General features: G+C 48.1%; 1 protein-coding gene across 2 annotated transcripts; it reads right to left on the bottom strand.

The window, feature by feature from the left end:
- Positions 1-25,227, bottom strand: CTDP1 (CTD phosphatase subunit 1). 2 transcript variants are annotated; one of them, XM_061573273.1, is made up of 15 exons: positions 24,908-25,227; positions 18,861-18,944; positions 17,485-17,578; positions 16,678-16,806; positions 15,602-15,752; positions 14,360-14,450; positions 14,068-14,228; positions 11,877-12,805; positions 10,933-11,200; positions 7,877-8,017; positions 7,227-7,368; positions 4,659-5,009; positions 3,084-3,210; positions 2,571-2,836; positions 1-186 (listed from the first exon to the last, which is right to left on the bottom strand). In XM_061573273.1, the coding sequence occupies exons 1-15, from the start codon at positions 25,225-25,227 to the stop codon at positions 63-65; spliced, it is 3,378 nt and encodes a 1,125-aa protein (XP_061429257.1). In that variant the 3' UTR covers positions 1-62. The 2 variants fall into 2 exon arrangements, with proteins under 2 accessions (XP_061429257.1, XP_061429259.1); XM_061573275.1 differs by having other exon boundaries at positions 24,982-25,080.
- Between the last annotated feature and the right edge of the window lie 2,385 nt (positions 25,228-27,612).

Here is a 27,612-nt window from a genome sequence, read left to right as displayed (position 1 = left end):
TGCGTGTCCCCGCATCTTCACCCTCGCACACGCGTGGGTGACGCGCCCAAGTACAAGGGACGTCACATGAAGTTATCAAGCTCAGCATCGAGCGCAGCTGCCATCTCGTCTGCCTCCGAGCTGCTTCCCTCTGGCTCCTCTTCTTCCTCCTCCTCCTCGCTCTCGTCTCTCCTGCGCTTGTGTCCTCTGTTGCGCGCGAACACACGCACGCATGCACACACACACGGGCGGTTCTCGTTGCGTGCACACAGCAGCGATGTCACCTGCCCGTCGAATCCACGCCACGTGGCGGATGACACAGTGTCCGCAACTGCTTGCGCATGTGGCTGAGCAGATGTGATCTAGTAAGGAGGGACAGCCTAGGATGAACCAACTTATATGACAACTCACGTATTTTTTTGTATTTGGTGTGTGGTGGTCACATGCCTGTGAACCGCCAACTTAATTTCCTCAAATGCCACGTATATTTCCACTTTGGGGCAATGCTATTGATGAAAGTTAGGTTATCGTGATGTGTGATTGTGCACCACTGCGTGAAGCAATGATGAGCGATGCGATGTTTACGATGGTGACAATGCGGAAAATTATGCCAACTACCACGATAAAAGTAAGAATATGCCGATGATAAACACAAGAATGCCAGCACTACTGGCAACGCCATTGGTACGGCTCCTGCTGCTGACGATTACGATAATGGAGATGATGCTGACACTACCATTAACGACACTGATGCTGATGGATGATGCTGCAGTTTCAAAAATAACACCGGTGATGCCAAGATAATCGTACGTATTTTTATTATTGCGCCTTTCATGACATCATTAATCCACGGTGCCTTACCAAGTACTGCATAGGTAAAGATAAAGATGCAGCCCTGCAATTAAATCGCTCACACCGCTGTTAGCAGTAAGGGCCTCCCCCCCCTCCTACTCTCCCACGCTGCTCAATCATCTTGGAAGAGGGTGAGAGTACTTCCCAATTGAGCCCGCTACACGGGACCTGCATTGTTTCAACTGTCGCGCACGATACACCAAAACCGGTGGCCTCTTCTAGATTGCAAGTCCAGTGTGAAATGTGCCAACCATTAACCCAGTGGTTCTTAATTTTTACTGCTGCCTTGCACCGCTTTGGTTCTCATTCGTTAAACAATGTGCAATGTTAATAAACACATAGGCGCGATGAAACAAAGTAGTCGTACTTACATACCCGTGTTTAATGTGTTTCGATGAATTTACCTTCTAAACCAATCTGGCCATCTTCCTGGTTCTTTCGGTAAAGTCACGTAGAAGGGAAATAATAAAATAATAAAAATTAAACATAATATAATAATTCTCACGACGTTTCAGTCAGACGCTGTCTTCCCGACAGACCTGTTCTTCACCTGAGGACGGCTGCTTGCGTTGTGGCCGAAACGTCGTGAGAATTATTTTATTATGTTTTATTTTATTATTTTATTATTTCCCTTCTACGTGACTTTACCGAAAGAACCAAGAAGATGAATCCCTGCAGTCACGAAAGCTTTAAATCGAAATTTAATCTGGCCATGTCTCAAGCGCCCAGAAGGGGCATCTCGCACCCCCAGCGGATGCATGCACGCCAGGTCAAGAACCACTGCATTACACCATGGCAGCGTCCCTACCAAGTACGTGACAAGAATCCAAATACCACCACCTCCACTAATGCTTGTGCAACACTGTACCCATGGTGCACACTTTAAACCCATTTCACTCTAGTCATCGCTTCCATGCCAAGTTCGATTGGAAAGGGCACTAGGCTCATTAGCCCCTTGCTATGACGCCTCGTTAAAATAATCGGAGCCCACGACATAACTTTCTGCAGGAGATGATGAGCTACCGAGAAAACTCAAACTTGATACAAAAAAAAGCATCTATCACCAGAACAAATTAAGCATGAGCAGAAATGACAGCAGACGTGAGTCAGCTAATCTGGCCTCCAGCGACGGGTTGTGATTCATCACATTTACTAAATATGAATCTGGCTCAACCCACCCACCCCCCGACAATTAAAGAAATTGTCCCAATCAAGGGACACGCTTCAATTCAAGGTTATTTGTGTAATTGTATGCGTCTCACCCGAACAACCTTTGCCACATGCTTAGTCGATGTAATGTCTGCCTCACTTGTACTGCTTTTCATTTGCTCGCTTATTTGTTGTTGAAAACTAGCCAAGAAAAAGTTTGCACGTAACTTACCCCGGCCCCCCCCCCACCTTATCCCATTACCTTTCCACGGATTTATCGTTTCTTTCTCGCACCACAGCCGTGAACGTCACACTGAAAATGACCATTCCAAAAAGAGCAACCCTCGTCATTATGTGAATGCGGATGATGCTGCCGACAATTTAAAAAAAGATGATAACGCGAATGTGAGAAGACGCTGGGTGACTGTGATATGACAATAACGTTAGTGGAGATGACGCTGAGTGACTGCCAAATGATAATAAGCGTGAGACGAGTTGACGCTGGTGAGACCACGACGATGTGAACAGTAGGAGAGGATGCTGGTGTCCGTGAAACCACATTGGGCCTCACGCTGCCAGGCGCTCATCACCGCGGGACGCTGCCTTCAAGGCTGCCGCCGCTCGATGACGAAGGGGGCCTTTCGATGAGCGTCCCCAGCTCCTCCTTGCTTTGCGGGGGGGCCCTGCCTCCGGCCCCCCGCTCCACCTCCATCTCGGACACAGAGGGGGCACCGCTGCGGGCAGAGCTCCCTCCAGCAACCTCCGCCTTCTCCGCCGTCTCCTCCTCTTCTTCCTCCTCCACCTCTTCCTCCTGCTCCTCCTCCCCGTCGCTCTCCTCCCCAAGGATGTCATCCACCTGGCCATGCCACCACAATGCATCGCTGAGATGGGTAGCCCTCAAGGGAAGTGGCTCGGTTGGTCACAGCGGCGAAGGGTTACGATGCCCGTGCCACAACAGTGAGAGGCAGCTCCTGGTAGCCTTTGTGCCGTTAAGGTCGGCGTCTGGTGGCTAAACGGTCGAGCGAGCGGCTCACGAGCAAAAGGTTGAGAGTTCAAATCCACGGCTTGGGGCGTGAGGGGGGGCGTATGAGAGGTTGACTCACTTCCTTGTCCATGCTGTCCAGGTCGTCCTTGGACAGGGTGTAGAGCGGCAGGGCCTCCGACATGCTGGGCTGCCTCTGCCTCCGACTCCCCTCAGGAGCATCCCTCACTTGCTGCTGGCTCAGGCACCTGTGTGCAACGAGGCAGCGAGCAGAGGAACGGCTGGTAAAGAGTCTGCATGCGTCGGGGGACACCCAGAATTTGTTCGCCACTGAGCAAGTTTGCGTAGAGAACGACGGAGCAATTAAACTATTCTTTTATTTTACAAGGTAGGCTCACTGAGCCACAGAGCTCTTTTTCAGAAGCGACGTGACCACAATTAATCGGTCAACGGAACGGCTTATCGCGCGGACATTTATAGCGGCCAAATACTCTGAGAGCAAGTTGATTCTAAATGTGTTGGGGAAAAAACTGGAGGACCCGGAGAAACATCCACACGACCACGGGGAGAACATGGCAACTCCAAATACACCGGCGTCAGGGTTGGGATCGAACTCACGACCTCCTGTATGCTAGGCGAGATATGATAATTGGTTTTTTACCCTTCTATCTGGCAACAAAACTGACACCTTTTTACAAGGAGTCATGTTTGCATAGACCGCAATACCTGCAGTCATAATACAAACAAAAGAACATAACTCTGATAATATATGCACTGTCCTTGAAGTTGATTGGTCCACACCCGAGACAGCTTTCCTTAGAGCCTAGTCTCACATGGGTTGGACCAGATGACGCCAAAAGGCGCACAACTCAAAGACAATGCACCATCAGAGTATGAGAGCTCGGGGCAAGCATCTACACTATGGGAACCTCATTTGCCAGTAAAAATATGATAATTGGTTTTTTACCCTTCTATCTGGCAACAAAACTGACACCTTTTTACAAGGAGTCATGTTTGCATAGACCGCAATACCTGCAGTCATAATACAAACAAAAGAGCATAACTCTGATAATGGCAAATGAGGTTCCCATAGTCTAGGCGAGGTAGTTAACATCTCGCCACCGCGGCACCGGTTGAGCTGCCACATCGACCCGGTAATTTCTGCCGCGGCGTTACTACCAACGCGCGGGCCAGGCATCAAAAAGCACATCATCCACAACATCATCAGAATGATAATGGATTGTCAGCCGAGGAATGTAATGCGTCTGAGAAAACGTCCACCGAGGAGATGCAGACGCTGGGTGGCTTATCACGTCGCAGGATCGTGAGAGGCGGTGGCTTGGGGAGGCCTTCGTCCAGCACGGTTGATGATAATTGACCGTGGATGATAATGATAATTATCCTCATCATCCACAACAACACTAATTAGGGTTAATGGATCGTGGATCACTACGACGCCACTCTCATGTTTTGAACATGTCAATGCAGTGACGCAACTTGGAAACCATGACGGCGCTCCTGATTTTCTCACGAAGCTCAAAACCCACGACGGACAATCCGCGACGCTAACGTCTACATTCGTAACTACTCAGTCTTTTTGATACCCGAGCCTTTCTTTCATGACGCGGAAACCGGTTCAACACCCCGACTGGCGCCTTAGCGCTGGGCAGCAGCAGCATCAGCAGCACTCTCGTACCTGAAAGGCGAATGGTCGTCATGCCCCAGGCCCCCGGCAGGCGCCGGCGTTATACTGGGCACCTGCAGCTGTTGCTGTTGCTGCTTCTGCTGCAGCAGTTGCCGTTCCTGCCGCTCCTGCCGCTCCTTCCGCTGCTGCTGCTGCTGCTGCCCTTGCCAGCTGCTGGCTCCTGGCGCGCACGACTGGACGCTGCCCTTCCTCAGCAGGCGCCCCGTGACGGGGTCGTACACGCGCGCCTCGGGTGGCGCCGGCGCCGTGCTGCCCCGCGGGTGCATGGGGGTGGGATGCAGCAGAGCGTGGCGGGTGCCGTCACTGGCGCCCGCCTCCGTGTACGTCGCTGGGCTGCTGCTCCTGTCAGGAGGCCACCGCGGTGGGAGACGGTGAGGGGGGAGTGTTGTACGTATTATTATTTGTATTGTTATGTTGTTGAATCAGAAATATTGCATTTCACAATACGATGGTTTCGATTTAAAGCTTTCGTGACTGCAGGGATTCATCTTCTTGGTTCTTTCGGTGAAGTCACGTAGAAGGGAAATAATATAATAAAAATAAATATGAAACATAATAAAATAATATTTTATTATGGTTTATTTTTATTATTTTATTATTTCCCTTCTATTTTTATTATTTTATTATTTCCCTTCTACGTGACTTTACCGAAAGAACCAAGAAGATGAATACGAGGGTTATCAAGATATCGTGTTTTCATATTTCCAGTTTCTCGTAACTTTGTAATTGGACTTGACGTTTTCCGTCATGGTCTCGTGCTTTGATGTACCTCCGGTTTGAATAAGAATTACTGAGCAGTACCACAACTGCAATTCACTCGACATAAGCCTGCCACGAGACTTATACGCATTGTAAACTTACAATCCATACTGTGTTTAACGCACATGCTGCTGCCAGTTACACAACAAATAAATTACAAGCACGAATCACTAAATCTTGACTTAAAGCTTTCGTGACTGCAGGAATTAATATTCTTTGGGTATTTTGGTCAAGCCACGTAGATAGGTGAAAAAATATCGCTACTTCTTCACCCGATGACGATTGCTTGTGTTGCGATCGAAACGTCGTGATATTTTATTATTTTTCTATTTACGTGGCTTGAGAGGAATGAAATATAAAAAAAAAAATTCAATGAGCAATGCTAATCACAAGACTATATTTTGAAAAATTTTTACAGTTCCGCTGATCTTGAATTATACGAGATTTTGTAGTATCGCCATATCACGGCGAGCCTCTTCCCAACTGCTACGCGAGTGATTAGGGATGTATCAATTCCCGACATCCACAACTCGAGGAAACATTACAATTCAACAGGGTTCATGCTTCAACTCGCATATTATCATCTTTTTTTATTGCGGTGCGTGTATTACAACGCTTGTCTACCCTGGAAATCCTCATCAAGTTTTCAGAAAGGTCCCGATACATTTTCATAGTCAGGGGCTGACGATTGGGAAGTGTTTCACAATGAAATAATTAGCAAATAATTTTTTTTAATCTTGCAAATGTGAAACATGATGCAGCCACACATGACCTACTCTTCTTCGAATGACATCACAGAGTCTTGAATGTCTGCAATGAAGGAGATGTGTCCTATTATGGTTAATACACCAACAGTATTAACCAGGGCGGCCTGCTGATTCAACCCTTGAACCTCTGCAACTAGCAGAAAACGCAACACGTCACCACCCAAGAATCTATAGTTGCACTAATCTACAGGCCTTGTGGTCGCATGAACATTATGTACGGGACATTTTTGGAACACGAATGATTCAATGCATGGATCGTGGGGTTATGAACTTATTTTCATGAGCGAACCAGAAACATGATAGCATCTCCGTTCTGCTCAAGGCTGATTTGTGTTTAAATTCCAACTTGCTCATCTTAATCACAAGTGCGTGTGATGGCTCAGTGATGTGACCAAGGGCATCACAGTTTCCCGAGGCACTCAGTTCCTTCCACAGTGCCAAAACCTTACCGCTATCAATTCATTTATACGGCGACTAAAAAGCTAATTAATATGACTTTGCAATGGTCAAGAAACACGATTACCAGCTATGGTTACTGACCATTAAAACCACGGAAATATATTTTGAAGTCTGTTCAAACAACTCCCGATCACCGACTCTGCTTGCAGGAGGGCCAATGTACGAGCTCCATCCCTGCAGCATCTCCGATTAACACGGTTGGCTAAGTACGGCGCGAAAAAAGTTCAACGTACGTACATGCAAGACTCCACACCAGAGGTCGCAAACGGGTTTTGAGTCCTTACCCGTACCCGGCCGCACCAGGGTCGCAAATTGGTACCCGTACCCGGCCGGGTACGGGTAGCCGTTCCCTACCCGTACCCTACCCGAAATGAGTGACAAACGGCTACTCACCAGTGACTCACGGCCTACCCGTACCCGGCCGCACTAGGGTCGCAAACGGCTACCCGTACCCGTACCCGGCCGGGTACGGGTAGCCGGGTATCGGGTAGGGTACGGGTATTGGGTACCCGGTTGCGACCTCTGCTCCACACGCGTGTTGTGCAAGCAAAGGCTGGGGGGGGGGGGGTGGTACCTGTGCGTGCGCGTGTACCCCTCGGTGAGTGTGAAGAGGCACTCCTCGACGTGGTCCCAGCGATCGGCGCAGGCCCACAGCCAATCGGGCGTCACCACACGGACGCGCCGCGACTCGAGCGCTCGCCGCACCTTGTCCGTGCCTAAGCAACGCAGAGCCACATGTGTTTGTCCAACATCAATTTACGTTTTCATATACTTTCGGAGGTGGGAGGGAAGCCGGAGGTACAGCGGAAGAAAGCCGTGCAGAATAGGGGAAGAATATGCAGTAAGGCACCCGAGTCAGGAATCCAACCTAGGTTCTTGTTGTATGTATGATGAACTTCATTCGCACCGTACGTAGCCAACCGTGCTAATCGGACGTGCGGGTGAAGGACAACAAACTAAACACAAAAAGGAGTTCTAAAGAAATTCGTTTTCAATCTCGATGATTTAAAAGTGGATAGCTCCGGTGGCTTCCTAATACCGGAAGAGCGTTCCAGACGGCCGCAAGTGTTCACACTGCCGCATCACCCTGCCCACTGATGCCTTACTCCGCAAGTGTACATGCGTGTATGTTGAACTCCTTTCGCATCGTACGCGGCCAACCGTGCCGATCGGAGGCGCTAGTCGAAGGACCGCCCTGCGACAGCCGCTATCGCTCACACCCACCGGCCTTAGCAGCGACGAGATGCGTGGTGGCGCACTGAGCGCCGCTGGCATCCAGCACCAGGCTGGAACTGACGATGGCTCCCAGCGCAGAGGCCACCCGGTATTCGCGCGTGCGGTCCGCCGGGCAGTTCGTCGGAAACACTGCCGGAGAGACACCGCGCGCGGTATGAGCACCCACGGCACCCTTTGGCCGTCGTCGACCGATCCGGGAGCTGCTCTCGTTCGGTGCTCTACAAGAGCGTCGCGGTGGTGAGATGTTAACTACCTCGCCTGGTATGCAGTAGGTCGTGGGTTCGATCCCGACCCTGACGCCTGTTGCTGTATATTTGGAGTTTGCGTGTCTCTCTCTCATCATCATCACGGTGGCTAGGAGATGTGAACTACCTTGCCTGGTATGCAGGAGGTCGTGGGTTCGATCCCGACCCTGATGCCTGTTGAATATTTAGCGTTTGCGTGTTCTCTCTCTTCCCGTAGTTGTGTGGATTTTTCTCCGGGTCCTCCGGTTTTTCCCTCCACATTTAGAATCAACATCACACGTTGAGTATTTGGCTGCCCTACATTTCCACACCACAATAAGCCACTTCGTTGAGCAATTGTTTGTGGCCAGGCCGATTCTGAAAAAGAGCTGTATAGCTCAATGGGCCTTACCTGGCAAACAATATTTCGATATATATTAACAATCCATGACTGGGTAGTTAAGGCTGCGCCAAGCTGACACCACAGAGATCCTGCGTTTGGGGATTAAACCGGGCGCTCCAGTGCAGTGGTTCGCAACCGGTACACCGCGCTAAAGTCCAAGGTTTAGCCGTGGTTTTTTTCGAATTATGGAAAACGAAAAAAGAACATCACTGTTCACAAGCTAGGACAGACAAAGTCCCCTCCGTGCCGATCAGTGACCAGTCGAGGCTACCGTTACATCAGTGCATGAGAAACCAGCACAAATGTTAATCGTGTCACAATATTCTGGCCGTAAGGTCAAGAGTGCTTACCATTACACCGTGGCATGGACCAAATTGTCATCTGAAAGGCGATATATCTATGGGACCTATATATATATACTAGCTGTACTACCCGGCTTCGCCCGGGACTTGTATCCACCACGGCCGGCCGCCTTTGTCTCCCCAGTGGCGATGTTAATACGCCACACCAGTTACTCGTTTGAGGCTGAGTCGACGTAAGGGAGGTTCAAATAATCGTCACCGGTGGTGGCCGTGAGCGGGAATCGAACTCGGTTCGCCGGGTTTGTAGCGCAGCGTAGCGTTAAGCACTACACCCACGCTCCTCACACACCACACACGCACAGACACACACACAGACACACACACAGACACACGCAGACACACACAGACACACACAGACAGAGACACACACACACAGACACACACACAGACACACACACAGACACACGCAGACAGAGACACACACACACAGACACACAGACAGCACGCTAAGCACTACACTACCGCTCCCCACACATCCACACACGCACACACACAGACACACACACAGACACACACACAGACACAGACAGCACGCTAAGCACTACACTACCGTTCCCCCTACACAACACACGCGCGTCCATAGGTACACATACACGCGCTTGCTGCAGACACACACGACTTTGAGGGTGCTTACGGCAGTAAACGACTGAAATAATAAAGCGGCAATGGTGCGCGAGGAACGCCTTAGACCTGCAACACATTTGTGTAATGCGAGCGTAAACACACAAACACATACAAACACATACACACACATACATACACACACATACACACAAACACATACACACACATACATACACACAGACATACACATACACACACACATACACAATACACACACACATACATGCAGACACACAGACACATAATACACATACATACACACACATACATACACAGAAACACATACACACATACATAGACACACACATACATACACACAAACACATGCACACACGTACATACACACATACATACAGACACGCAGACATACACATAAAGACATACAAAAAAACCCACATACATACACACACATACACACAAACACATAAACACACATACATACACACATACATACAGACACACAGACATACACATAAACACATACACACATACACATGACCCGGCTTCGCGGGGGACTTGGATCAACGATGCCCGGCCGCCTTTGTCTCCCCAGTGACGATGTTCACACACGACAGCAGTTACGCGTTTGAGGCTGAGTCGACCTAGGGGAGGCCCAGGTCCGTTTGAAATAATCGTGAGCGGTGGTGGGCGTGAGTTGGAATCGAACTGGGGTCGCTCAACCAGCTTAATGACTATTTGTACAAAGAACATATAAAGAATCGATTATAATAAGCAGGCTACAGTCCACATTATAGACTGCCAGTACACGCAGTCAGCTTCATAAGCAGGCTAGAGTGTACATGATAGAGTGGCAGTACTGCTCAGCGAGCTTAATAAACAGGCTACAGTCTACATGATAGACTGGCAGTACGCTGACCCAGCTTAATGACTATTTGTACAGTGAACATTTAAATAATCGATTGTTGGCGCGTTGGGTTTAAAAGTAATATTAATTGCACACATTGTGGTGGGGGTGGAGTGAAGAGGACGATAAACTTTGATGAATTTACCTCAGAGTGGCGTGGTGGGTGTCGAGGCCTAGTAGCGTGCAGAGCCTGCGGCCTCGCCAAAATTGTGCAGCCGGCAGAGGCAGGGTACAGGTGGCGTGCCTTCCCCCCCCCCCCCCTCAGCGCTCCAACAATACTGTGTAATAGCTATTATTTAATTATTTACGGAGCCTATGAAAGTGGCGAAGGCGTGGCTAGCCGTTGGCAGGGGCAACCGCCGTCCAATGAAACTGCAGCCCTTGGCGAAGGCGTCGCTAGCCGTTGCCAGGTCCAATGAAAGCGGCGAAGGCGTCGCTAGCCGTTGCCAGGGGCAACCGCCGTCCAATGAAAGTGCGTATGGTCCGAAATCCACACACACACACACAGACGGACAGACAGACATGCACGATTTTATATATATAGATTTTAGATGAAAGAATGAAACCTCCACTGAAGACGACGACGACCCCACGCAGCACGGAGCGGCGTAGCTCCGGCACGACGGAGCGCAAATCCGGCTCGACCACCGCCCCCGCCGGTTCGCTCTCTCCCTGCCGCCCCCCCCCCTGCTGCTGCTGCTGCCAGCGGTCCTGCTGCACGTAGAACATCGCGTGCACGCGCGACAGCACCTCCTCCAGGTGCAGCAGGTAGTCGTCCTCCTCCTTATCGTCCACCTCAGCGGCGGCGGCGTCCACCACCACCACCGCCGCGCCCTGCCAGCGAAAGGTCGCCAAGTTTATTTCGTTTCTTCCCCTACGGCAGTGCTCTTCACTGCAAGGCCCGCGGGGCGGCTGGCGGCCCCTGGTGGCTTTTAGTGCGACCCCTGACGTGAGGAACCACCCCCCCCCACCCCCCGGCAATGTGAAAACACCCCCTATCATCGTCATAGTTTCAAATGCGTAGCGGTCGTCACACCTGGTGACGTCTCATCGGCGAAAGTGCCCCAGCCCCTCTGGAAAATTAGTGAAGAACACTGCCCTATGGATTTTGGGGAGGCTTCCCACGTTGTGTAGCGCAAGGGCGCTTTTTATCAACCGCATTAAAAACAACCGAACCCCGTTGTTTAAAGTGCGATGCAAGGAGATAGAAACAAACCAGCGACCTATGGATCGCAAGTCCAGGGCACTGATCATAACAACACGGCAGCTCCCTTTGTATTTCCAATAAAAAAAGGTTAAAATGTTGCGTTCCTTACGAGACAAACCGTTAACCGATATCCGACCAGATTTGTTTCTACGTAAAATTTACCAGTCGTGCAATAAAATATTTTAAACAACCCTAATCCAAACACAGCATTATATGGCTCAGTACTCAATGAGATATGAGCCTCACGAAGCCACCCCATAGTAGTAGGCGCCGCGCTACTTTGATGCTACGTCACCTCCGTACCTCGTGGGCCTTCCCCTCCTCCTCCTCAACGTCGAATTCAGGCTCAAAGGACTCCCCCTCGGTGATGCCCGACTGCTCCGTGTTCTGCGACGCGATGTCCACGGTGTCGTGTCGCGTCTCGACGCCGCCACCGGCACCACCGCCGCCACCGCCGCCACCGTTCTCACCCACCACCTCGGGCTCGCACGCCAGAACACAAGGCCCCGCGGCTTCGCCCAGGCGCTCCTCCCTGCCCCCCGCCTCCTCCTCCTTGGTGGCGTCACGCCCGCTCCGGACGCCGCCGCACAGCGGTGCCGCCATCTCCGCGTCCAAGCGCACAGCGTCCGCCTTCGCGTCCGCCTTCACATCCGCCTTCACGTCGGCCTTCAATGTCCTCACATCGTCGTCGCCTCCGCCGGACGTCGGGGGAGCCACCGCCTCGCCCTCTTCCTTCAGCGCGGCGGAGGGCGACGATGGAGAGTCGCTGTCGCTCGACAAATCAAAGTCCAGGTCGGCCTGCGCGCCGCTGCCCGCGTCGCCCCGTTTCTCGTTGTTCTGCTTGGGCTCGGCTCCCACGTCCGCCACGTCCGCGCCCGCTCTCGATTCCTCCTCCTTCAACGAAGCTGCCGCGGTGCCGTCGTCCGTCACCGTCGATACGGCCGTCACCGGTTCCTTGGCGCCGTCCCTGAACGTGGCGTCCTTCGCACTGCCGCACCGGCCCGTGCCGTTGTTGGTCGGAGCAGCCGGGGCCTTGTCCGCCGCGGGTTTGAGCCGCGAGTCCACCGCCGCCACCGCCGTCGCTTTTCCCGAACCGTCGGTTTCGGCGGCCGGGGGGCATTTGGCGACCCGCTCCGGGGCGCGTTCCGCAGGGCCGCGCGAGGAAACCGCGTTAGGCGACTCTGCCGATGCCTGAGAAGAACTCTCCGGGGTAACCTTGGCAACGTTATTTCCTGGAGAATTGAAAACAAATTTGCACGTAAACAAAGAGTTGACTTTTGAACTATGTTGTTTTGGCGAGTGTGATCGCTGAGTGTTGTGGTGGTGTTAGAACCATGTAGGGCTGCTTGTTGTCTACTCAGTATCGCAATGCAAAAATACTAAGTATGGTGGCTGCAGAAATTGTGCTACTTACTACCAAGCACCTGGGTAGTAAGCACATTGTGTAAATGCAACTGTGTACAAGAACCACAGATAGATGGATTCCTGTAGCGCTACTACTACACTTAATTGAATAACGGTGCTATTGCACATGTAGAAATCCTAGTGACAAGAACAAATAAAATCCATATTTTACGAATATCCTAAAATGACGCTACAAGCCTCCCCCCCTCATGTGCCCACACCACATCTGCGTGCTTCACAAACCCCAGTCCATGCTCCATCACAGTCAAGCTTTCCATGTTCACCAGCCTCCGTTTAAATGCAAATCAAGTATGGATGTATGTGTGTTGAACGTCTTTCGCACCGTACCAAGCCAACCGTGCTAATCGGACGTGCGGGGGAAGGACAACAAACTAAACACAAAAAGCAAGTCAAAACAAAAGAGTTTGTCAATTTAGATTACTTAAAAGTGCACAGCTCCAGTGGCTTCCTAATATCAGAAGGAAGAGAGCGTTCCAGACGGCCGCAGAAGCGCATCTGAAAGCGCGCGATGCGGTGACCGCCATCTTTATTCAACGGCCAGCCAAAAGCCGCTGCTGCGAGGATGACCGGATTTCGCGTGATGATGTTTTATTCTCCTTGACGAGATCAGCAAGATAATTTGGTTCATTTGTGGCAAGTCTCGGACAAATTGCACGCATCCCACTCATGATAAATATGGCAAAGCCTACATTGCAGGAGGGGTAATGGAGTTCAGCGTTCGGGAATCCGTGCGTTATCCTGAAACCTGAAATGTGCGTGACTGCCATGTGACTAATCCGAATCAGAGACCAGCAGCAGGGCATGTGAGAAAGTTGATGCCACTCAGTGTGGATAAGATGCAACTGAGAGTACAAAAAAAAAGAGTTGGTTCTGTGTTGTCATCTCCTAAGCGAGTGGTTCTTAACCTTTCTGGACCAGCTGGCCACAAAAACGCAAAAACCAACCATACACTCAAAACAAATTTTGTGGGCTTTTTCAAACAAACAAAACAAAATCGATTGGATCTGCAACAATGTGGGTCCACGCTCCTGCGGCGTAACGCTGCGCATGCGTGCAGGAAGGGACGTACCCCTGCGCTGAGCCTCGCGCGAGCCAGGCGGGGCGTTGATGTCGCCGGTGCCCTGGAAGTAAACGTACTTCCGCACGGCAATCAGATTGGGTGCCGACCTCCACACATCTTCGCGGTCATCGATGATGCACACCATCGAGTCACCGCACGGAAAAAGGTTTCTGCGCAAGGAAAAAAATAAATGAAAAAATACACATTCACCGACGGTGCATGCTCGCGTGCAGCAAGCAAAGGTGCGCATTCATGTCACCGTGGAAATTACTTTCATGAATTTTCCGACAGGATCACTCACTTGAGGTTGCCGGTTTTGCAGTAGGGATCTATGCACTCGTCTCGGGAAAGGATTCTGTGCGAAAAAAGCTTCTTCTCCGGATCCAAAAACCCTGCGGTCACGAGCAACAAATGCATTCTTTCATCCTCCCGTTGGAAGGAAGCATGAAGTGTAACACGATGGAGAGGGATATTTGTTTTCGTGATATGTTTGACGTACGTAACCGCACCTTTTGCGTAATTATTTGTGGTTAAAGTGGGACCATCAAATTGAAAATGAAACGCTTTAAAATATATTTCAAAGTCACATTTTACACCAACTAGGCGTGGTGTGCACTCTGTCTGGCTGCTCCTTTTCGGCAAATCATGGTACAGGTTGATAGTTGTTTTTTTACCCTTTTATCTGGCAACAAAACTGACACCTATTTTCAAGCAGTCATGTTTGCATTGACCACAATACCTGCGGTCGGAATGCAAACAAAAAACACAACTCTGATAATGTATGCACTGTCCTTGAAATTGATTGGTCCACACCCGAGACAGCTTTTCTTAGAGCCTAGTCTCACATGGTGTTGGACCAGATGACGCCAAAAGGCTCTAAGAAAAGCTGTCTCGGGTGTGGACCAATCAATTCAAGGACAGTGCATACATTATCGGAATGTTTGCATTCCGACTGTAGGTATTGTGGTCAATGCAAACATGACTCCTTGTAAAAAAGATGTCAGTTTTGTTGCCAGATAAAAGGGTAAAAAAAATTTCAATCATATTTTGCTACTGGCAAAGGAGGTTCCAATGATGGTACAGGTTTTCACTGCACGTAACAGCAAAAGGGTCTGATATCTGCCGTAGGCAGACCAAATATTTTAACTAAAATATTTGCGATTCAAAATGTGATTTTTGGGTTAGGCCACGTAATAATCTAGCCAAATGTATATATTATTACTGTGGTGAGTTGCAGTTGTAATGTTGAAGTCGTTGGTTGGTGTCGTAGCTGTGATTGTAAAAGTTGCTGTTGTGGTGCAATGCGATTGTAGCGTATGTTTGTATGTTGAACTTCTTTCGCACCGGACGCAACCAACACCTGTGCTAATCGAAGGTGCAGGGGGAAGGAAAGTTTTCACGTCAAAAATAAATGATGAATCGAAAAATATTGGCTGTGAAAACCCCCGCCTGTTAAAGTTAGCCAAACATTCAGTCCGGTCGATTTTACGGATTTAAAAAAAGTTCGGCCCTGACAACGACACGCGTGGCCGGGCGGACCCACCAGCGATGGTGTGTGCGTAGAGGCGGCTGCCAAAGGTGAAGACGTGTAGCTCGTAGAGCTCGGCGATCTTCTGCAGGAAGGAGCGGCAGTGGGGCCGCAGTCGCGTGTGCAGCATCGGCTGACCCTGGCCAAGCTGGAAGTGGAAGATTCCCTAAAGGACGTCGGAGCAATGGAGGTCATTGATGTAAGCATTAGCGACTTCCTGCTAAAATCAGCATTGAGGCGTGTGTGAGTGCGTTGAACTTCTTTTGCGCCGTACGTAGCCAACCGTGCTAATCGGAGGTGCGGGGGAGGGGGGGGAAGGACAACTAAGCACAAAAAGCAGTTCTTAAGAAACGAGCTGTCAATCTCGAAGGCAGTTCTCATCTCCTACTGCGAGCAAGAGACCAGATAAAACACCTACAATAACACCTCTTCATAAGTCACATGAAAGAAGAAGCCACGAGCGAGCAGTGGACATTCCACGTTCCTTTGTCAGGGGTGTGTCTATCCACAGGACATAACGACTGTTGACTTGTCAGCAAAGCAGTACCCAGAGAGACGATGGGCCGAGTCAACCCCCAACCAGGATTGAACTCGCAACCTTCCGATTGCGAGCTGCTCACTCTCCGGCTGAGCCACCTGACTGGAACTTTAACACATTCCTGCGGAGGGAGCTGGTAGGAACGTTAGGTTGCTCGGTCAATGGCCAGGGTCAACGGCGGCGTGGTGTATTCCGCAAATATGCCCGACTGTGAGGGCGGGCACAAGCCGGCGTGAGTAGGTTAAACGTTGAGTTTTATAAGGGCACCACGGGGTGACCAGCCGCTCCCCACCCAGCCCCTCCTACCCCCCACCCAGACCCTGTGGAGGGTAAACCCACAACATTTCCAATTCGAGTACGGCGTTTCTCTGGTGATTACAACCAGCTTCATTAGGCAATAGCTTTGCCGACGGCGTTTCGCTGGTGATGACAACCAGCTTTGTTAGGCAATAGCTTGCTGACAATTTGGCAACGCTGGTCGGGGGAGCTTCGTCCGCTCTTGCAACCCAAGCACGCTGCGAGCGGCTCTTGCAACCAACCACGGCGGTCCCACCTTGCTGCTCATGTGCGGGTAGCTCTGCTCCGTCGTGTGGATGAGCGTCTGGTCCAAATCTACCATGAGCACCAGCTTGCGGCTCCGCAACAGCCGCTGCTGATCCTCACGTCCCAGGCTCTCGGCTTGCTGCGACGGAAAGCGCGCGCGCGCGCGCACACACGCACGCGACACAAACGACACGAGCGCGAGAGCAATGAACAGACCTGCGTGTCGATGCGTTCACTACTGGGACGGTTAGCAAGAGCGCGCGCGAGAGGGCAGAAGCCACGTAGAATTAAGTCGTCGCCTGCTGTATAGCAAAAGCTAACGTGTCCCAGCGTGACAGCCCAACTATATTTACGGGGCATTTTTTTTGCCAGTATCAAAAGTATGAAAAAATAACAATAGGTTTTACCCTTTCTGGCAATAAAACAGGTGAGGAGATGTTCAAACACAAAATAGATACCTTCTGCAAGGAATAAAGTCTGCATTAACCACACGTACTTGTGGTGAATACGCAAACAAACGAAGTCGCGTATTTTTACGTGCATCTTTCGCCAATTGTATACCGATTGCACCATTGGCGTCGTAGCATACACAACACAAAGAATCTATTACATTTTCTACCTTACAAGTGAATAGGGTAGTTACCATTTTTTCTAACTTTTGTAAGTGAACATTTTGAACACAACACATATAACGACCGAGGGGGTCCTCATCACTGCAGAGAATAATGAGCATCACGCGCCACAATATACCAGCGCGCACGGGCACAAGGGCACTATACATATTGCACATATGTATGCCAGTGCAACCGGACCTTACCTCGGATGTGACCATGAGCTCGGGCACGCTGTGAACCATAGAGATGTTGGCTGCGGAACTCGAAACCTGCGTCTGTCCGCCTGCCTTCGCCAACCTGGGGGGGGCAAGGTCAGTGGATAGGATCACCAAAATCCACGCACACTTAAATAATAACATTCGTTAAATTGTTATATTTAAATGGCACGCAGTCACGCGAGTGGAAGACGGATGAAAACTATTTTGTTGATAATTGGTTTTTTACCCTTTTATCTGGCAACAAAACTGACACCTTTTTTACAAGGAGTCATGTTTGCATAGACCACAATACCTGCAGTCATAATGCAAACAAAAAACACAACTCTGATAATGTATTCACTGTCCTTGAAGTTTATTGGTCCACACCCGAGACAGCTTTTCTTAGAGCCTCGTCTCACATGGTGTTGGACCAGATGATGCCAAAAGGCGCACCAATTATCATATTTTTTCTTCTGGCAAATGAGGTTCCAATGGTGTAAACTATTTTGTTACATGAAAACGAGATAACATGTCGATTTGATTTTACCCTGCAGGCTTAAAACACATATTTAGAATTATCCTCTGACAAAAATGAACATAAATGCACCCGATCTCGTCAGATGTCAAAAGACTGAGCCTGGTAGGTACTTGAATGAGTAACCACGGACACTTTGCAGGTGTTGTAGGTGTAAAGCCAAGCGGCGGGAAAGAGGTGGCAGCATTGAGTGTGACCCACTTAGATGCGTGAGGTTTTTCTCTGGGTGCTGTCGCATGTCAAACACTCATTACTGGTATTGGCCAAACACTCCAATGCGGGACACTCCTGATAAAGAGTCTTTAGACTCCTTGAAAATAATCAGCGATATTATTTGTAATAAAATTCAAAGGAACACCTTATCCATGATCATATAATTCCGTTTTCTTGGAAGTTGTAAATATTTGTAAAATTCCAGATTATTTCCTGCTGCAATGAGCGTTGAGGCAAGGGCGCTTCACCTCCCGTGTGTAGCCCTGAACCATTGTTGGAAATACCTCATTTCTAATTGCAGGGCCCAGTCTCTTCATAGAACAAAGACAAAGATCCCCCACATAGCCTTTAACAGACTGTTGGGGCAAGTGCTGTTAGTGAGCACCCATGATGGCCAGCACAGCACACGAGGAGGTGGGTGGCCAACACTACGCCCGGCCGCCTTTGTCTCCCTGGTGCCGTTGTTCACACATGTTTACACATTGCACCAGGTACTCATTTGAGGCTGAGTCGACCTAGGGGAGGCCCAGGACCGGTTCAGATAATGGTCACTGGTGTTGGCCGTGAGCAGAATTCGTAGCGCAGCGTGCTAACCGCTACACTACCGCTCCCCACGACACACACAGACACTCACCTCCTGAGGTCCTGTCCACACTCGGCACAGAGTCCCTTCATCACAATGGGATGGCGACAAGCCTCCAGCCGCAGCAGCTCTCCTCTGTTCCACCCACGGAAACATGCAAACCACACAACAGCAGCACAGAGAAGCAGTGGCGAGAAATGTTGTCTCCCTCGCCAGATACGCAGAAGATCGCGGGTTTGACCCCGACCCTGACGACCCCTGTTGTGTATTCGTAGTTTTGCGTGTTCTCTCTCCCCGTGGTTGTGTGTATTTTTTTTCTCCGGATCCTCCGGTTTGCACCCTCCACATTTACAAGCACGCGATTATATTATTTGGCTGCGAATCTAAATTCACACACGTGACGATATAAGGCAGCGCAATGAGCTATCGTGTGGCCAGGTCGCCTCTGATAAATAGCTAATAGCTCAGTGGGCTTTACCGAATGAATGAAATAGAAGTAATGGTAGTATTAGAGGTTTTCTGCGTAAATGTTGTGGGTTTACTCTCCAACACACTGGTGCGCTGAACGAGAAATCAATTGACATATTTTGTTTACGTGACAAAACGAATTGGCTGTGTCGCGTGGTGGCGGGTTTAGCGACACATTTATATTTACGCGATCTAACCCAAAAAAAACTCTATTGTGGATAATATTGGTTGCGAAAGCCAACTACGTGTTAAACAGTAATGGTAGTAGTTTAGAACTCTTCAGCAATCGGGCCGGCCCAGTGGTTAGTCGACAGACGCTCGATGTTTTGAGGTCTGCGTTCGCGCAGTAGTTAAGCGAGCATTCGACAGCGTCACACATTGCGCAATGGTTTTGTATCGAAGGAAGTTTTTTTTTTAAATGTACCGTTAATAAGAAGCACATTTCATGTTATTTATATAAATGTAACCACATCCCTAAGCCGTAATCTTAACCACGCTCACCTTAACGCTTACACTCTCCAAAGCTGAAGCTCGCAATGATTGTTAAACATTCCTCATTTGGTGTAAATAAAACATATCGAAAATGCATAACTTTGCAACGCCACAAATACATTCACACTTTGCACACATTTAAATGTTTCACAGCATCACTGCAATGGGTTTTCTCCACGGTGGTTTGTCAATAAATGTGAATGTATAGTAGAGCTGGAATCCTGATGGGTTATTTTTAAAAGGGTGCGATTTTAATGTGGTGCATAATCAATAAGTAGTGCATTAACCGAATGTTTCATCCCATCCATAACATTTGAAACAACCACACTTGCAGGTTAAAACACTTAAATTCCTGTTCATTTCGTGTCACTGCTCAGCTTTGAAATTCTCCCAGAATCTCTATCCACGAATGATGATCACCCTTGCTCAATTCAAAACGTGTTCATAAATTATCACTATCTGGAAAAAATCAGCCAGGTGGCTCAGCGGTAGCGAGTTAAAATCCTTGCTTCAGGAGTTTACTCAGCCCATCATCCATAAGGGGTCGATAAAACAAGTACTACTTTGTGGGGAAGTCAACAGTGGTTGTCCTATCAAATTGATTTGCCCTTGCCACAGGGATGTGGACTTTCTACCACTTGTGCAGGGCTGTAATCAGGAGATAAGCACAACCTCAATACTCATTTGAAAAGGAAATCGCTATTTCTGTATATGAAAGTTAATTCTACGCTTAAAATCTCAAAATGTCATGAACCATCTTCACAGATTAGCCACTTGAGCTGTTATAATGCATCAGTCACGGAGCTGTTTTTTTTTCAAACTTCACAAGGCAACGTGACGCTTTCTATCACCCGTTTCACATAAATCTAGAGTTGTCAACACCTTGGAATATAACTGTATTGCGCTGCAGGCGTCTTGACATGACTATAATAACTGCTATTCTGGAACCCACAACAACAGTGATATGATGTCAAAAGTGTTGGTGAGTTCACAACTCACATCACAGCCTATGTATAATATCATTCAAGGGTACAAACACATTTGACTTAATTCAGCTGCTGCAGATCAGTGACTGGGATGTGTGTGCATTCTGAAAATCAAGCCCTGCAGCACTGGAAAGAATTGATTCAAGGACGCAACACCAAAACTATGAGCTCTTCCTGACACACAATACTTTCTCTATGACGTATACGAATTCGTTTGAAACTTGTGTCAATGCAAACAAAGAACTTCAAAGGAAGTGAGGCGTACCATCAAAAGCAAGTTATTACTCAGACGATGCATTAAAATGTGTGCGAGTGAAATTAAGTGCTACAATGACACATTTCACCATTAACTCAAACCCTTTTTATCTTCTTCTCCTCACTAAAGAAAGTTTTCCAACTCCTGTCAGACAGCTCTCAGGAGACAGCTTAAGGAACACATCTACAAAGCACTATTTTTTTGAGTTGTGCCATCAGCCTTCAAGTTATTCAACGACAGACAACCAATAAATGTTGCATTTACTATTCAGGTCAAAAGATTGGAATGTATTATATTCGTTTGGTCCTTGTGCAAAATCAGGGCGCTGCTAAATTTCCTTTCCTATTGCAACCTGGTGACTAATTCATGGACTGCTCAGCTCCTCCAGCACAGCTGACACTGCTGAAGTCGTCATCATCGTTATGCTGCTTCCACATTCGTACACTGTTCTTACCTCCCTTCTCTTTTACCAGATTCACACACTGAAGCTAAATAAGTTACTCCGTCTCTCCCCTCAGTCCCTTGTTTACATCATTCTGCGAAGGAAACGATTTGCTCCATATGGGTTTGTCCCACCATGATCCAAGAGCTAAACCTGATCATTACGTAACCACTTTCACCCGTAATGCAACCCCTCACTGCGAGCATTAATCTTTGACCTTGTGATAACTGCTTTCGATCACAGTGAGCTGAAGCTGCACTTACATCCACCAATCTATACGAGCTTGCTACCATTGGCACTCAGGCCCTGTGGAAGCCAAATTTGTTCGGGTCTGAGTTGAATGCTAGTTATTAGGTTTTAAGAATTGACATTTTTTCTACAGCAATCAACCGTGGATAATTTTTTTTCACACTCTCACTCAGTTTCACAACGCTGAATGTGAGTCGTAGAACGATGCCCGAATTCATCAATCAACATCAACGATTGCACTTATGGTACTTGCGCATCAAAATGCTCATGAAAGAAGCAACGTTTTGCAATTCATTCATATGGTTATATAAAGTGTTCATTGCACCCTTGTAACCACCGGATGCAAGGATGTAAACAAAACAAAAATGTATTAATTGGCATGTTTACATGACAGACCTTACTAAGTGGCTGTGTCAGGTGGTGGCGGGTTTAACGACACATTTATATTTATGCGTTATAACCCAAAAAAAAACAATATTATGGGTAATAAAATCTTGAATCGAAGTGAGACTCTGAAACACGACCATTCATCAATTTGCCGGGCATGGAGGAAAGCTGCATTATTCCAAGGTGTTCATTTGTTCCTCTGTATCCATTGCCCATTAAGAGGAACTTCCATGAAGCAGGCTACTTTATTGAAAATGGATAGGACAATCACCAATTAAATTGGTTAACCGTAAGTCACATTTTTACAGTTTTCCAAAACAAAATGTGCCAGTCTGTGGAGGTTTTCTTGTGGATGGTATTTTATGTACATCAGGCCATAACATTACTCTATTATCGAAGAATACTGGAAGTTTTTAAAAGGTGCATTTAAAATACATTAATAAAGGGCTCACAATAATATCGACTCATTGTTGTTAAACAAAGTATCATAAACATTGCTAACATGTTTTTTCCAAAACATAAAAATCAGTTATATATAATTGTATATCTATATAATTCATAACATACACAACAGCTCTGTTATAAAACTATGAATGAGCAAGACAATAGATCCCTACATTTAATTGCATTTAATTGTACTATGATCAATTTAGCAATTGACGTTGAGAAAAATGCCTCTTACAAAAATATACAAAAACCAGCTATTGGAGGAAACTTCCTCCTGTCATCCGAGCCGTTTATGCAGATAAGGAACTGGACGTTGCCTCCCGAAAGCACTCAATCCTATTATCCGTGCCGTCATAAGGAAGAGAGGAGAAACCCAGAAGTGGCAGAAAATTCATCCTGTCATCCACGAGTTTATTCATGCTTTACCGTTTGGATAAAACAAGTCATTTGCAGGAATAGCACGATCCGTGTACTTTCAGATTTTTTTCCAAATACTTTGTCAGATCTCATGTTTCCAATCTATGTCATGACAGCGAGTATGCACTGATTGAAAACGTTATTCTTTAGGCACATGCATCATGGGTATCCCTTGTTAAATAGCCAGGTAACTGGCTAAAACAGTCATCTGTGTAACATATCAAAAAACTCAAACTCACTGGTATGTGGCTTCTATTACTAATTTTTTTTTTTACCACTGGATCCTGCACTTTCTTGCATCTTTATTTAATCTATTCAACAGTGTTGAAGTGTAACTTGCATCGCATACGCTTGAGATCACTTTCTGTCTTGAATTTTCCGAGGACAGGGAAATCTCATAAAATCTGCAATTTGTCCTAGAGAATCAAGTAAGTTGAACACGTAGACTTTCGCGACTAATATCATCCACAATACAGATTTTTATTTGGGTTAGATCGCGTAAATATGAATGTGTCGTTAAATCCACCACCAGCCGACACAGCCAATTAGTAAGGTTTGTCACATAAACAAAACATGCCAATTTATTACTGGTACAGCACACCGCTGTGTTGGAGAGCAAATCTACAACATTTACAATCCGAGTACGACGTTTCGCCAATAATTACAACTAGCATCATCAGGCAGATTTGATGATGCTAGTTGTAATTATATTTACGCGATCTAACCTAAAAGAAACCTGTATTATGGAGAATCAAGTCAGTAAAACATTTTATGTCCCCATTTGAACCCTCCAGGTACATATTCCCAGACTACTTTCATATGTGACCAGTATCTCAATGTCTGAAGTTCTCATTTCATCCACACCTCACTTATTACAACTGTCCCAATTCATATATCTTGCTTTTGACTCGAATTCAGCAATATTTGATTATCGTGCATTGCATGTGACAGTGGTCAAATCCAAACGTTATGCTATTAATATCCTCTCCTTCTTCACCTTCGCTGCCAATACCATGACTGGTGGAACCAGATCTGCTGAGGAATGGGAGTCGTGGTTAAATGTGCAACAGACTTTTTACCGTACTTTGCCATGCTGGTCAGTGCAGGTTGGCACTGACAAGTGAATGTACCAGTCATGCGAGGTGAAATCTACTCGCAGTTCCAAACAATAACAATACAATCGCAACCATCACCACCACTGGTGTTTAGTTTGTGGGCCTTCCCCCCGCACATCCGATTCGCACGGTTGTCTACGTACGGTGCAAAAGAAGTTCAACATACAACGCTACAATTACAACGCACCACAACACCAACTTCTACAATCACAGCAACCAACAGCATGATAACTGCAACTCACCACAGGAATAACAAACAGCAATGCACCGGTCAATTTATTTTCTTTCTACGTGACTTTACCGAAAGAACCAACGAGTAATTCCTGCAGCCACGAAAGCTTCGAATCTAGTTTCAACAAACAGCAACTTTTCACCACTGGCCACCGCGCATGCTACAACTATCCAAACAACTAAACGCCACAACACCTGCACGCTTCATCACAGCAACAATCGCCACAACATCAACCAAAAGTTGCATCGTGTAGTGCAGTTTATTGCAATGCAGTCAATTTTGTTGCATCGCTGTACACACAGTCTTGCATTATATTATAGTGTCACAGAGTCGAGTGATTTTAATTACGGTATGTTAGTGCAGTACATTCGAGTGCATTGTACGAAAGTGTATTATAGTCTACACTCAAAAGAGCTGTCACACCAGACGAGGCAGACAGAAAACAGACAGACAGACCCAGTCGCATGCAACCCATCACAACTTCTCACGTCAACAAAAACTCACTAAAACCTGCACCACCACCACCACACATAACAAAACACTCTTAACAACCCCCTAAACAGCATGATAACATCAACCCAGGCGGCGGCGGCAGCGGCATGCTCACCCCGAGGCCACTATTTGTCCGGGCGCGCAGCAGAGGCGCACGACGACGCCAGCGCTGCTCGCCTTCAGCTTCACCTCGCGGGCAGAGCGCCCAGGCGAGACCGTGGTCGCGGCCTGCTCATCCTTCGCCTCGTCCGCCTCGGGCGCCACCGTCGCCGCGTCTTCCTCGTCCCTGCCGCCACCACCGCCGCTGTCCTCCACCGCCGCCACATGCGCCACCACCGAACCCATGCGTACGGCCGAGCCGGGAGCCACTTTCCACTCCAAGAGGCGCACAGCACGAAGCGTACCGGGCACTCGAACAACGCCGGCCTCTGCCATTGCTGAGTGTGAATCGACAGCTTTCGATTCGAGACCGCGGCGCAATTCAATCCGGAATCGATTCGTGTCCCGTGAATTGGGTTGAAGGGGGAAATGGATCGATTCGCCGTGTGAGAGGGTTGTTGATGGGAATCGGAATCGACTTCGTTTGCTGGGAGGATCTTGTTTATGAAGTGAAATATGGCGGGATTTTGGTCGGTGCCTCATAGGGTTCTTATATTTAAGACGTAATAATAATGCTGTTGTTGTGAGGGTTATTTTTTTGTTAGTGATGTTGACCCCCAGTGATTGGATGGGCCGCGGAGAAACTCTCACGCATTTTTAACGGCGGTGGGACAATTTCTCGTGTATTTCACGAGCGCGTCACTATCTTTATACATGATTTGTATTTAGTAATAGTTTCCCGCGAATGTAAAGATGTTACCTGTCACCAGCGAACTCACAACCGCTCTGATGAAAAATAAGAAATGGTTTTACCCGTTCTGGAAATAAAACGTGAGGTGTTAAAGATGTTCAAACACCAAAATAGATAACCTTTTGCAAGGTATCAAGTCTGCAAACAACCACACTCATGTAACAAAATATGAAAACAAACATGCTCTGATGATATCCATTGTCTTTGAAACTGGTTGGCCTACACCAGAGACAACCTTCTTCATGGCCTCGTCTCACCAGTGTCAGACCAGAGACAAAGGCTGACAACACAAAAACAATGCACGTATCGGAACACTTACAGCTCAGGTTGAGAAGTTATATCTATGGGATAGTAGCAAAAAGGAAACACCGCTCTCTCATTCCCCTCAGGCTGGTCTCCCTCCTACCACTGGTGAATCTCACTCCTACCACTGGTCAATCTCACTCCTACCACTGGCTAATCTCACACCACTGGTCAATCTCACACCTACCACTGGCTAATCTCACTCCTACCACTGGTCAATCTCACTCCTGCCACTGGTCAATCTCACACCTACCACTGGCTAATCTCACACCACTGGTCAATCTCACTCCTACCACTGGTCAATCTCACTCCTACCACTGGTCAATCTCACTCCTACCACTGACTAATTTCACGCCTACCACTGCAGACCACGGGTTGAAAAACCACTGCTCTGGATTGAGGTACCTTAAATCATCCAGTTCACAAAAGGTTTTTAAACGTGACAGATTTTGCCAATATACAGGAATACAAAAGGCAGTGGCTTCCTGCTCAAAGCCAGACGTATACATTCCACATTAATATGGCGGGAGCAAGCCATTGCAAAGAAGGATGTTTTACCTCTGCACAGCGTTTTGCTATTTCCAGCTGGGGCCCACGGCACACATTCCTCCCCTCAAGGTTCTGCAGTCCTTCATATATTAAGGTATTACCGGCCAACTAATGAGTGCTTGCATGTGTAGTGTCAACGACTCAGAGACAGAATTTATAGGAGGCAACTTCTTTATGAACAACTTCCACGGTCTCCTCCACACACTCCGCACAGTAGCTTAGCCTAGCCTGTACACAACACCAGCCGTCTAACGCTGACGGCGCTGACTGACATAGCAAACTGCTTTCCTTCGTAGCGCAATATCTAGCGGAGACGTTTAGCGACGAAGATGACGACGAGACGAACCCACTCTCAGTGCCGACAGCCTCGAGCCCCCCCGCTCTCAACTCCTTTTATGCTCCCAGCGCGGCTTGGCTCCGCCCTGACCGCACCTCCCTTCTCGAACCCGCTAGCAGGTTCCAGCGGCCTCCAGATGGGGTACTCCGTGACCCTTGCCCCAGTTCCTCCTCCCTGCCAACACCGTGCTCACGCCCTCACCGGCGTGTGTGCTGCTGTCTGTCCACCACAGTTGCCGCTGCCATCCACCAGCCGGCGCTATTACACTGCACATGTACTGTAGGAGGAAGCAGGACCACCCACGGCATAGCGACGCCTGCGGACACAACATTTGCTGTACCGCCTTCACCTGGCAAACCAGCGTATGGCACCTCGACGCCCACCAGAAGGGAATTTAACAACATTTGCGTGATCCACCAACCGCTCGCCTCCACCGTGCTGGATTAGAGGCAACGTGCGTGGCCACCGCGTGTGATTAAACTGCGTTTTCGCGTGTAGCAAGTTAATGGTCTCCATCTGGTCACTGATAACTACGTAAAAAAACGGGATAAATTATTACAATACTTGGTTTTTCACTTGAGTATTTAATTTATGAGGACTGAAATATGGTTTGCCGTGCGATTAACATCTCTAGAGCAAGAGGATGTGAGATATATTGTCATAGTTGAATCATCGATCATTTTAGGCACCTCAGATAAAGCTCTGTCATGTCATTTCCAGAGGAAGCTCTTTAACACGGGCAAACCACTGCATAATTCGAGAATTCGCTTATTTTCTTTCA

This window comes from Lethenteron reissneri, chromosome 52 (genome assembly GCF_015708825.2).
Source record: "Lethenteron reissneri isolate LAM-NWPU_2019-01 chromosome 52, ASM1570882v1, whole genome shotgun sequence".
Taxonomy (NCBI): Eukaryota; Metazoa; Chordata; class Hyperoartia; order Petromyzontiformes; family Petromyzontidae; genus Lethenteron; species Lethenteron reissneri.
This window is presented reverse-complemented; position numbering and strand designations above follow the sequence as displayed.

Coding starts and splice junctions, on each gene's coding strand:
- CTDP1 (XM_061573273.1), bottom strand. CDS start 25,227: ATGGCAGAGGCCGGCGTTGTTCGAGTGCCCGGTACGCTTCGTGCTGTG. Junction 17,579..18,860: donor TGTGGACAGGACCTCAGGAG/GTGAGTGTCTGT, acceptor TGCCCCCCCCAG/GTTGGCGAAGGCAGGCGGAC. Junction 3,211..4,658: donor GACGACCATTCGCCTTTCAG/GTACGAGAGTGC, acceptor CGTTGCACACAG/GTGCCTGAGCCAGCAGCAAG.